Source organism: Scyliorhinus canicula, chromosome 21 (genome assembly GCF_902713615.1).
Source record: "Scyliorhinus canicula chromosome 21, sScyCan1.1, whole genome shotgun sequence".
Classification (NCBI taxonomy): domain Eukaryota; kingdom Metazoa; phylum Chordata; class Chondrichthyes; order Carcharhiniformes; family Scyliorhinidae; genus Scyliorhinus; species Scyliorhinus canicula.
Window position 1 is genome coordinate 18,090,434 of NC_052166.1, and position 12,261 is coordinate 18,102,694.

At 49.2% G+C, this 12,261-nt stretch overlaps 2 protein-coding genes across 6 annotated transcripts in view; both read right to left on the minus strand.

Moving 5' to 3' along the window:
* LOC119955438 (tetratricopeptide repeat protein 28-like) overlaps window positions 1-12,261 on the minus strand; it is a 390,291-nt gene that overhangs the window by 135,328 nt on the left and 242,702 nt on the right. The window lies entirely within an intron of this gene.
* On the minus strand, window positions 699-3,395 carry rnf208 (ring finger protein 208). Its single transcript, XM_038781603.1, has one exon. It carries the CDS (start codon window positions 2,498-2,500, stop codon window positions 1,763-1,765), a length of 738 nt encoding a protein of 245 aa, XP_038637531.1. The 5' UTR covers window positions 2,501-3,395; the 3' UTR covers window positions 699-1,762.

Genomic DNA, 12,261 nt, shown 5'->3' on the forward strand with positions numbered 1-12,261 from the left:
ATACACAGTCTGGTGCCCCGGTTTAATGGTACACAGTCTGGTGCCCTGGTTAATGGTACACACCCTGGTCCTTGTGGCCAGTGATACACAGTCTGGTGCCCCGGTTTAATGGTACACAGTCTGGTGCCCTGGTTAGTGGTACACACCCTGGTCCTTGTGGCCAGTGATACACAGTCTGGTGCCCCGGTTTAATGGTACACAGTCTGGTGCCCTGGTTAGTGGTACACACCCTGGTCCTTGTGGCCAGAGGTACACAGTCTGGTGCCCCGGTTTAATGGTACACAGTCTGGTGCCCTGGTTAGTGGTACACACCCTGGTATTTGTGGCCAGTGGTAGACACTGTGGTGCCCCAGTTGATGGTGCACATGTTAATATCTGTGATGTTCACCTTGCTGCTCCTGTTGTTCAGTTTATGTGCCCTGCTATTCAATTAGAGCTCTATGAAATGCAGCTAGCTCTGCCACGTGCGCTCTGGGAAACATCTTAGTAATAAAATTCCCAACAAATATTTAAACGTTTGGTGTAAAGTGTGGAGGTGTTGAGTGAGGATCACACCCAGAGATGCCCCATGGTGTTGCAGTCTCAATCTCAACACCAGTGCCCGCCAGTCATTGCTGCCAGTTTAACCCTTTGCTGGACGGTGCACCAATGTTTTTCTGCGCAATCAATTTAATGACTGTAGTCGCACGAAGACAAGTGGAAGGTCTAATATAGAGTTTATTCACAGAATACAATCAATAAAGAAACATTCTTTGTGTTCCTAGCACTGCTCTCGGCGAGCTCTCTAGCACGGACTGTTACCTTTGGCAGCAGGCGCTCTTCACACCTGAACTGAAGCCAAAGACAAGTATCTCTCCAGCATATTGTGTTTAATGTGTTAACAGCTTCTTAGAGCCCAAGGACAGGATTGTGGATGGGCAAGGAGCAAAAAGCAAACCCGATCCACTCAGACACATAGGTGAGAGCAGCCTTTATTATCTGGTTACTGTGACTGACTGGTTGGTGTGGAAACAAATGGATTTGAACTCTCTTCAGTCCAGCTTCCCCCCAGAACCACAGGGGGCTGCTGTGCTCTGGTGCAGAGGCAGCCAGACCAGGTGGCTGACTCCTGCCGCTGACTTTGGCTAGGCTGACGCTGCACAAAAGCTGTCAATGTGCCTTTGACGTCAGGGAAGTTAGAAGCAGGTCTGTGGCTTCGGCAAGGATGTTTGCAATTAAAAATAAGTGCTATTAAACCCTCCTCTCTTTATCTAAAGATCAAAATCTAAAATTCAGGTAAAAAAATATGTTCTTGCCGGATGTGGCATTTTGGTGAAGGTTGAGGGCACCTGGACAGGGCCTGGGATGGAATGGATCTCAATAGGCTGCCGAATACTTTGGCGTGGCTCTCGAACACATTAAGCTTTACCGACCTAGAGAGGGCAACACTTAAGATGCTGCGTTGGCAATGGTTTTAGGCATTGTATAATACTGGGGGTGGAGAAAGAAGCAATTCCGAGGTCAGAGTCAAATATGTGCAGGTTGCTTGGCAACACTGCCTCTCAGGCAAAACTATCAAGCCAGCATAATACTTGTCACTCAATCTGAATGTGATATCTTTGATTTCACAGAAAACACAGAAACTCCCAGGTGAGATAATGCAGTTATAGATAATTTACCATATAGGCTGCTGAGAAAGCACAGCAGGTTGTTCAGTCTCGGAGTAATCCCCTTTTGTCGCAAACGTTACTCTGCAACAGGGAAAAGGGCCTTCCCTCTTCTCCTACATGATCACACAGGAAGACAGCGGGTTTCGAAGCTGGCAGCTGCAGGCCGCACCACAATATTGCTGGAAGGTCTGGTAGCAGCTGCGGTCGGCCTCGCCGCCCCACTGCCCCGGGTTGGTGGTAAGGGCTTCGGCTGGCAGCCGGGCTAGGATGCTGGTGTTGACGGCCAGGGCCGCCAGGCCATAGTCAGTGAAGAGGACGGTCTCCCGGCGGCAGGTGGGGCAGGAGATGAACTTGTATTTGGGACAGGACTCGTAGAGGATCTGTAGGCACTCTTCGCACACCGAGTGTAGACAGGAGAGAATCCGTGGGCGCTTGTTGGTGGCGTTGTACACGTGACCACAGGTGGGGCATTCCAGGGGCTCTGAGGTGGTGGACTGGTGAAGTACGTACTGATTAACAATGACTTCATCCGATGGTGTCTGTCGGTGGTAGCACATCTCCGCACTGGCCTTGCGGTGGCCCTGGACAAATTTCTCGCGGCGGGGTGGCGTCCTGGCCAGTCCACTGGGGCTCCGGGCTTTCTCTAGGGTGGGGACATCAGTGCAGGCCTGGTTCGCGATGATCTCGGACTCTAGGGGCCAGGCACACTTTCCGACGAGTGGCGGCTCCCGGACACACTGTGAGGGCCCGTAGCGAGCCTGCGAGCTCGGGCAATCTGCAAACTTCTCTGCTGGAACAATCTTCACTGCCTCCATCTTGATGGCAGCCTGCTGCTGTTTCAGGCACGCCATGGGGAAAGGGGAAGGGAGTCCACGCTGCGGCTAGGCAGCCTGCTTCACAGGCAGGGGCTGTACTCGCCTCGCTGTCTGACCATCTCTGCACCCTGCAGCCTTCCCTCTGTGCACTGGGATTCTTCACTATCCATACAGCAGGGTCAGGCTGCAACACAATCCGCAAGGAACATCCTGAATCCTTTGCACAGTCGACACCTGATTCAAGCACCTTACTCGTTACCTAGTGAGGCTGAGGTCTTAGTGTCAGATTTATAACAGCACGATTCGACTTCTCTTCCTCGGCTGGGCTCTCAATTGCTTCACGGCAGTGAGTGCTGCAATATGAAGCAAGAGCAGGCAAGCACTGCAAACATGTTCCAGAAGAAGCCTCGATGACAGAACTGAGTGAGCGACAGAGCTCAATCAATGAAGGAATCTCTCAGCTCAGGAGCAGCGAGCTGTTTGAAGGTGCTTGCTTGAATCATGTTACCTGCACTTGCAGTCAATCTGGTGCTTCCACTTTCCAAATGAGCACAACCTCCCCTCCAGCAGCAAAGTCTCCGTCTCTGTTGATTGTAAGGGCAGTGGCTGTTCTGCAGCTTGTTCTCTCTCTCTCTCTCTTGCTGTATCTCCGAGCCCTCTGTTTACCTCTGATGGCAGTATTGTCTGCAGCAGCAACAGCACTGCAGCATTGCAGCTAGCTCACATTTCTCTCATTCAGCACAGTGTGGGGGCTCCAGGCCGCAGTCCCTCAACATCGGCTACACCTCTGCAACTGAAGCCAATCTCTAGCTGCTTGCCTTTTTCATTCATCTGTCTAACCTTCAAAGGGCTCTATAGCTGTGGTGCAATCGATGCTGAGAAAGCAGAGGGGATGATGCTGTTGCCATTTCCTTCCTGAGTCACAGTGGCTTGGTGCTGCTACTGCAAGAGAAAGCAACTATTCCCCTGAGCACTTCACACCCTCCCAGCCAGCGAGGTCACCTCTAGATAGTTCACACACTTAACCCCTCCACTCTCCCTCTGTGTTCAATATTGACTGCTGTCTCTTGGCACCTCTGACTATCTCGGCAGTTTGATAATGAGCAATGACGAAAAGGAAACAATATTTGTTTAGTGCCCCTTTTGAACTCTATCTGCTTGACGTGTTTTCACTCTCAAAATGTCTTGACACAATCTCATTTTGAGCGTGCCTGCGAGAAAAGCATTTGAATTTTCAATGTAAAATCGGGGAGCTGACAACCAGTTTAATCACACAATCGAGGACCAGGAGAAGGCCTTTGACAGACTAAGACAGAATAAATGCTGTTATTCGTTGGGAAGTTCATTGCAAACGATAAAGAAAGGCTTACACCGTTCAGAAAACACAGAGATCCAGATTAGGACAGAAGAAAAGGTGAACCAGGAAGTTCACTTGCTGAGAAAGTGACACTAGCTTGGGCTTTACAAGCCTGTTGATCAGAGATTGAAGGGGGTTTGAGTGAGGTAAGGGCACCCACACAGCACCAAGTACACTGAGGTGATCCGCCAAGTTCAGGAGGATAGTTAATCACAGCCCCTAGGAACAGGCTGGGCTAAACAAAGAACACTCGGCGAGCGTAAAGAATGAACTCTGGGCCAATGAGAACAAGTTACAAGACATAAAGGACCAATAAGAACATAGTCTAAGACACACAACGACAATGGAAATGCTCTCTAAAAGCTGGAACACATTTGGACTTGTACCCAGGTTAATGAGCTGAACTCTCTTCTCCTGATGTTAGCATTTGTAAATGAAAGTAGTTTGGACACTTTGAACCCAGAGACTCTGTTGCAACGGTCACATTCGAATGGCTATAAATTGCCACTATTTGAATTTAAGTTGGAAATTGCACTCTGCGTACTGTCAGATATATGATGTTGCCATTTGGTGAGTGAGGGGAGGAGATCATAAATTGGTGAGCCATCCCACTGCTTCACGTGGACCACAAAGTCCTGCCCAAGGCCATCGGCAATTGGGTCAAGTATGTTCTTGAGTTGACGATACAGCCTGATCAGACTGTGCTGTTTCGGTAGGAAGAGCTCTCATAGTCACTCAGGGATCTGATCGCACGTGTGTGTGTGATTGGGGGCGGACAACCATCTCATCAGCCTGGACCAGGAGAAGTCCTGTGACAGAATAAGACAGTTGGGTCTTCAGGAGGGACACGGCAATGGATGAAACTGACACAAGCATCAGTAGCGTAGTTTCAGTCAATGGGTGGGAATCAGAGAACTTTCAGATCAAATTTGTAGTCAGGCAAGGTTGCCCTCTCTCCCCTGCCTTGTTTGTGTGTTATATTGAACCTTTTACTAACTCAATCAGGAAGTTTGGTGTTATGTTCTGTGTTATGACCATTGTACAGATGCACACAGAACATCTAGTTCTTTGACTAGTAAGATAATTTATTAATATGAACACATGGAAAGATAACTAACGAATTGGGATACAGACAGCAATGAATGAATAAATTCAGTGAATTCTCCTGGAAGTCAAGTGCGACTATACTCATGTACGTCTTACTGCCAACTGGCAGGTGTCTCAACCACCAGATGGTTGGAGGTTGCATTACTAACTATATACAGAAGTGCGCACAGGCATATCACCACAGTTGGGAGCATAAGAGGGGTGAATACCCCTGGCAATGGGGTACTCAGATCAAAGTCTCCCTGTACATGGATAGCACCATCATCTTCTGCTCGGATCCGCTGTCAGTGCACCGAGCGATTAGCTTCTGCAACAGTTCGAACTGGCGTCGGAGCCAAAATAAATCATGACAAGAGCGAGGCCATGTTCTTCGCAAACTGGGCTGACAGATCCCTTGTCCCCTTCGGTGTCAGGTCAGACGACCTGATGGTGCCGGGGAGATGGTTTGGAGGGTCCCAGATGTGAGCTGAAAACTGGCAGATAGAAGAACCCAAGAGAATGTGTGGGAAGAAGCTCTTCAGTTTGTGGGTTTGATTCAGGGGGTGACTGGTGATGGTTAATCAGAGAGAATATCAAGTGCAGATCCAGAATTTTTAACAGACACCCTGAACTAAGACCATTGTTTGCCTCCAGCCCCCAAGAAGGAAACTTGTCTAATGTAAAGAACGTTGACAACGTAGTTATTGCTCCCCCGACTCAACCATACTGTATACTTCAGTTAGCACATAGCCTTCACCACAACCACAATGACGTACGGATGCACATATTTCTTGCATTGTCCAGCTGCAAACCACAGACACAAAGGTTATTCTTTGGAAAGACTTTACAGGCTAGATTTTCCATTCCTACCCAGACAGTGATACACTTACGCCCTCCCCCTCCCTGTGTATTTATAGTCTCCACAAAGCACTCCCATAATCTCAGGGTGGTGGAGGAGGAGGGGTGCTCTCAGAATGGAAAACCCCTGTTAGGGACCTGCTTGCCTGTTGCTGAGTGGCAGTCTGCCTGCTGTTGCCGGCTTTGAAGAGCGGTGGCTGTTAAAATGGGCAGTCATTGTGATTTACCTGAGGGAAGCCTGCTGTTTGCAAGCACGCTCAGCAGGACACCCAATGCCAGTTTTCCCAAGTGGAGCCACTGAAATTCTGACAGAGTAAACAAGCGTAGGAAAAAGGCTGAGGTGTCACAGGACTCTCCTGCCACCTGCACCCCAGGAAACAGCCCACAAGAATGATAGAAGGTGGCTTCCAGAATCAGAGTACCATACGCTTAACCGGAGGCAAGGTCGGAAGAAATATAATGATCTTCCAACTTGGCGAAAGTAACAGAACCTGCTGCAACTTTCCCCTAATTCAGTGTATTTAGTAAGAAGTCTTACAACACCAGGTTAAAGTCCAACAGGTTTGTTTCAAACACGAGCTTTCGGAGCGCAGCTCCTTCCTCAGGTGAAGGAGCTGCGCTCCGAAAGCTCGTGTTTGAACAAACCTGTTGGACTTTAACCTGGTGTTGTAAGACTTCTTACTGTGCTCACCCCAGTCCAACGCTGGCATCTCCACATCAGTGTATTTAGCATTTATGATACTTCCATAATCCTTCCATCACGCTATCGTAATTCAGTTTTTATGGTTGTCTGAAGGCCCATTCTAACACTCAGTACCACCAGCCTCACATTCAGGACAAAATAAAATCATTCCATCCAAAGTAGCTACATGATATTGTGTCACTGCACCCAATCGGTTTGCATGTTAATCCTTAGCATTATTGTCAATCATGTTGATTGTGCGACCTCTCACTTCTCTGAATACTGAAGGAGGAAAGAATTCCGGGATCTTGCTAACTATATGTCCTGCTCTTCCACTTGCCTGTTCTCTCATTTACTTCTCATTGACCAATCAGAAGCTGGATGTGGAAAAATTTGATAAGGACATTATTGTTATAGCTTTATCTCAGCTCTTTCACTAACTGTGTCAGAGGAAAGTCGAATCAGATTCCAAACAGCACTTCACAGAATGCACCACTCATTCTCCACCCCACAAGTAACAGCTCAGACACTATTTTTAATATATTTGAAGGCTGTGGTCCGTGCTGGTTAGGCCAGCATTTATATTGCCCATCCCTAGGTGCCCTTGAGAAGGTGGTGGTGAGCTGCTTTCTTGAACCGCTGCAATCTCTGGGATGTAGGTCCACCCAGTGTCCTGTCAGGGAGAGAGTTCCAGGATTTTGAGTCAGCGACCGTGAAGGAACGGCAGCGATACACTTTGTAATGAACTCCAATTGGCTTTATTGGTTGGCCAATTGGAGTATGAGCTCCCTCAATGATAGCTCATTGAGGGGGCCCATATAAGCACCTGTGTAGGCTTTGTGAGTCAGTCTTAAGTTGACTGGACTGCTAGCAGCACTGTTTGTAGCTACTCCTGTAATATCGTTATTGTAAATAAATATCGGTGTGGTGACGGAACTCCTGCCTCCCGTGGATTACTACAGTGGCGACGAGGTAAACTACGAATTTTGCGGAGACCAGTTGCCGCACTCGGAGGGTAAGCCTTGCCATTTTTTTAAAATGCCGTTTTTTGGGAGGTTAGAGACATTCGACCCGGCTATTGAGGACTGGTCCCAGTATGTGGAGAGAATGTGTTACTTCTTCCGGGCAAATGATATACTGACGGACGAAAGGAGACGGCTTATCCTGCTGTCGGCGTGCGGGCCCTCCGCTTTCGCCATTATACGTAGTCTGACTTATCCCGATGCGCCGGACACAAAAACTTTCCAAGAAGTAACGGAATTGGTGAAAGAGCACTACGACCCAAAACCACCCCTCATTTTGCGTAGGTACAGATTCTACACAGCGAAGCGGGAAGTCAGTCACGAATTTCTTGACCCGCCCGAGAAGGCTGGCGGAAAAATTTGAGTTTGGCCCGATGCTAAATGAAATGCTTCGGGACCGGTTAGTGTGTGGTATAAACGATCTCACAATATAGAAACGCCTGTTGGTGGAAACGGAGCTAGACTGCAGGCAGGCGTTACAGCTCGCACTGTCCCTAGAAAAGGCAGCAAGTGGGGCGCAGGAACTACAGGGCACACAAATGGAGGTAGATACCTGTGAGAGGGACTACCGCAATGGGTTCTGCTACCAGATAGCCGCTCTCAGGAAAAACCTGAGGAATAGAGGGAGAAAGGAAAACCCCAGAACTGCCCCCAAGTCTGCCAGGACTAACTGGAGACAGAGGGAAGTACCGGCTGAGCCTCCCCCAACAGAGAAGGACCGTTTCTGGCACCAGACAGAGTGGGGTAACAATGACAGAAACCCTAGAAGGAGGTGGCAAAAGAGGAATAGCAGGTGGGGACGCAGGGAAGTACACAACCTAGACGCCCCATCCTCCTCCGAAGGGGAACAATTATATAATATTACAACGAAGAAAGCAGAACCCATTAGGATTACCCCACGGGTGAACGGGCGGCCGACAATAATGGAAATAGACACGGGTGCGGCCGTATCAGTAATGGGAGTGGCAGCATTTAGAAAAATCAAAGATGGACTCCAGCCACTAACCCTAACAAAAACATCGACAAAACTTAAAACCTACACGGGGGAACCCCTGGAAGTTCTAGGCACGACTCATGTACCTGTGGAATATGAGAAACAATTGCTCAGATTACCGTTGACGATAGTAGAGAGCTCCGGACCGAGCTTAATTGGACGGAACTGGCTGAAAGACCTAAAATTAGATTGGATGAAAATTTTCCAGAGTGGAAGCGGGCAGTTGAGTGGAGTACTCCAAAAATACCCGGAGGTCTTCCAGGAAGGTTTGGGGGAAATCATAGGCGCCAAAACAACTTTGCACGTGGACCCAGAAGCCCTTCCGAAATTTTGTAAGGCCAGGCCGGTACCTTTTGCATTAAGAAAGAAAGTAGATGACGAAATAGAAAGATTACGGCGCAACGGCATTATCAGACCAGTACAGTTCTCAGAATGGGCAGCACCGGTGGTAATTTTGAAGCCAGACGGCTCGATACGTCTCTGTGGAGATTTCAAACAGACAGTAAACAAATACGCACTGCTGGACAAATACCCAATCCCGAAAATAGACAACCTATATGCCAAATTGGTAGGTGGGCTTTTGTTCACGAAACTAGGCATGAGCCACGCCTACCTGCAGTTAAAACTGGACAAGGGCTCCCAGAAGTTCGCTACGATCAACACCCTGAAGGGCCTTTTTTGTTATACTAGGCTACCTTTTGGAGTGTCATCAGCCTGCGCTATATTCCAGCGTACGATGGAAAATATTCTGCAGGGACTACCGCAGGTGGCGATTTATTTGGACGATGTCTTAATCACGGGTAGGACAAACAGGGAACACTTAAGGAACCTGGAGGAAGTGCTCAGGCATTTCGCAAAGGCAGGCGTACAGCTAAAAAGGGAAAAATGTGTTTTTCTGGCCCCACAAGTGACGTACCTGGGATATAAAGTAGACGAGTCAGCCTTACATCCATTAGAAGACAAAGTAAGGGCAATAAAAGAAGCCCCAGCTCCCACCACGGTCCAGGAGTTACGATCATTTCTAGGGTTGGTAACCTATTATGGAAAATTTATTGAAAATAGGGCGTCCATCCTGGAACCTCTCCACCAGCTACTAAAAAAGGGGCAAGAATGGAAATGGTCCGCCCGCCAAAACCGAGCATTTAGGGACATTAAGGAACAGCTGTCATCCGAAAATGTCCTGGAGCATTATGACCCAAGGAAGGAGTTGGTGGTCACTTGTGATGCATCCCCCTACGGGGTAGGAGCCGTCTTAGCCCATAGAGGAAGGAATGGGGAAGAACAGCCAATAGCCTATGCTTCGAGGACCTTGGCGATGGCTGAGAGGAAGTACGCCCAAATCGAGAAGGAAGGACTGGCGGTGATATTCGCAGTAAAAAAATGTCACCAGTATCTGTACGGGCGGAAATTCACCATAGTGACGGACCATAAGCCGTTATTAGGGTTATTAAAAGAAGACAAGTCAATACCCCCGATTGCATCAGCTAGAATCCAACGCTGGGCGTTGCTACTGGCGGCGTATAGATACGTTCTGGAGCACAGACTGGGAACGCGAGTAGCACATGCAGATGCTTTGAGTAGACTTCCCCTCCCGGACACTCCGCCGCAAATACCAAAAGTAGAGGAGACAGTAATGACTAAATTTTTTGGACACCCTACCAGTAGACGCACAACATATTCGGTTGTGGATGCAAAAAGACCCAGTTTTAGCCAAGATGCAGCATTTACTGCTAACAGGGGAACTGGAAAGACCAGTGGAGCCCCAGATGCACCCATACTGGAGCAGAAGGGACCAAATAACTGTAGAAGACGGTATCCTGTTATGGGGAGCCCGGGTAATCGTCCCAGCTCAGGGCCGTCAGGCAATCTTAACTGAGTAACATCACGGACACCCAGGGGTATCTAAAATGAAGATGCTAGCTCGAAGCTACGTTTGGTGGCCAGGTTTGGACACAGACATAGCAGCCTTGGTACGTCGGTGCCAGGAGTGCCAACAGGGGCAAAGGGTACCACCAGCGGCGCCATTGCACCCGTGGGAATGGCCAGGCAGACCGTGGACCCGCCTGCATATTGACCATGCCGGCCCACTCCAAATGGTTGGACGTCCACCGGGTAAACACGGCAAGCACAATATCGACAATTAAAAAGCTCAGGGCCTCGTTTGCAACACATGGACGTCCGGAGGTATTGGTGTCGGACAACGGAACGGCATTCACAAGTGGGGAATTTGGAAAATTCCTGAAGGAAAATGGAGTCCGTCACATCAAAACGGCCCCTTACCATCCAGCGACCAACAGCCTGGCAGAGAGAGCGGTCCAGACACTTAAAGCGGGACTCAAGAAGCAGCCGGCAGCGTCAATAGACACAAAGCTCTCCCGCTGGCTGTTTGATTACAGGACCACACCGCATTCCACAACGGGCATACCGCCAGCTGAACTCTTAATGGGAAGGCGGCTGCGAACGAGGCTGAGTCTCCTTTTCCCAAATTTAACGGGGAAAGTGGAGAAACATCAGGAGGCCCAACGCAGGGGGCATGTTAATAGTCGGCAGCAGAGACATTTCCAGGTGGGGGCACCGGTTTGGGTCAAGAATTATGGGAATGGACCAACGTGGGTCAAAGGCACGGTAGAGTCCCAAACAGGGCCCATATCCTATGAGGTTTCAATAGGAGGTAAGGTGCTGAAGAAACACCTAGACTAAATAAGGGCAGCGGAACCACACCTGGAGGCAGGCAAAGCAGGACCGCCTCAAGCTGGGATAGCCCAGATGGAAAGGATACCCACACCCCAGCCCTGAGCAATTTCTACAGACCCCGTCATCCAGTCATCAGAGTCGGAGATGGACACACTCGACGAGGCCGCCGCAACACCTCTCCCCGAGGAGGAGGAAGAACAACTTCCAAGGAGGTCGTCAAGGAAAAGACGGGCACCTATAAGGTACACCCCGCCCACTTCGGAGAACGACCCGGCGGACGACACAGAGGTGACAGACCCAGACATGAGGAGCAGGAAGAAGCTCAGAGGAATGCCAGCTGGCAGGAATTCCTCGGACCTTGGGGGGGGGGGGGGAGGGGTGTAATGAACTCCAATTGGCTTTATTGGTTGGCCAATTGGAGTATGAGCTCCCTCAATGATAGCTCATTGAGGGGGCCCATATAATCACCTGTGTAGGCTTTGTGAGTCAGTCTTAAGTTGACTGGACTGCTAGCAGTACAGTTTGTAGCTGCTCCTGTCATATCGTTATTGTAAATAAATATCGGTGTGGTGACGGAACTCCTGCCTCCCGTGGATTACTACACACTTCCAAGTCAGGATGGTGAGTGACTTGAGGGGAACTTCCAGGTGGTGGTGTTCCCATGCATCTGCTGCTCTTGGCCTTCTGGATGCAGCAGTCATGAGTTTGAAAGGTGCTGTCCGAAGGAAACTCGGTGAGTTCCTGTCGTACATGTTTTAGATGGTACTGCAGCTACAATGCGTCAATGGTGGAGGGATAGAATGTTTGTGGAGTCTCCCATCTGGGGCGATTTAGTGAGTGATATATTGAGCAGCATATTGTGGAGGCAATGCATAAACAGCTGGTAGTGATACAGGATCTTCCAATTCCTTGGCTGAAGAATCTTGATCTTGGTATCACAGATATCTTCTTACGATTGATGCAACGATGGGTGAACGTAGCAAGTTAGTGGCAGGTTGTATGGAGGAAACCACTAATCACATGGGCACGGCTTTACACATGGATTTCATAATGCTGCAGTCCACTTGGGAGAATGCAACAATTCCAGGAATATTTACAGCAGAG

Coding starts and splice junctions, on each gene's coding strand:
- rnf208 (XM_038781603.1), bottom strand. CDS start 2,500: ATGGCGTGCCTGAAACAGCAGCAGGCTGCCATCAAGATGGAGGCAGTG.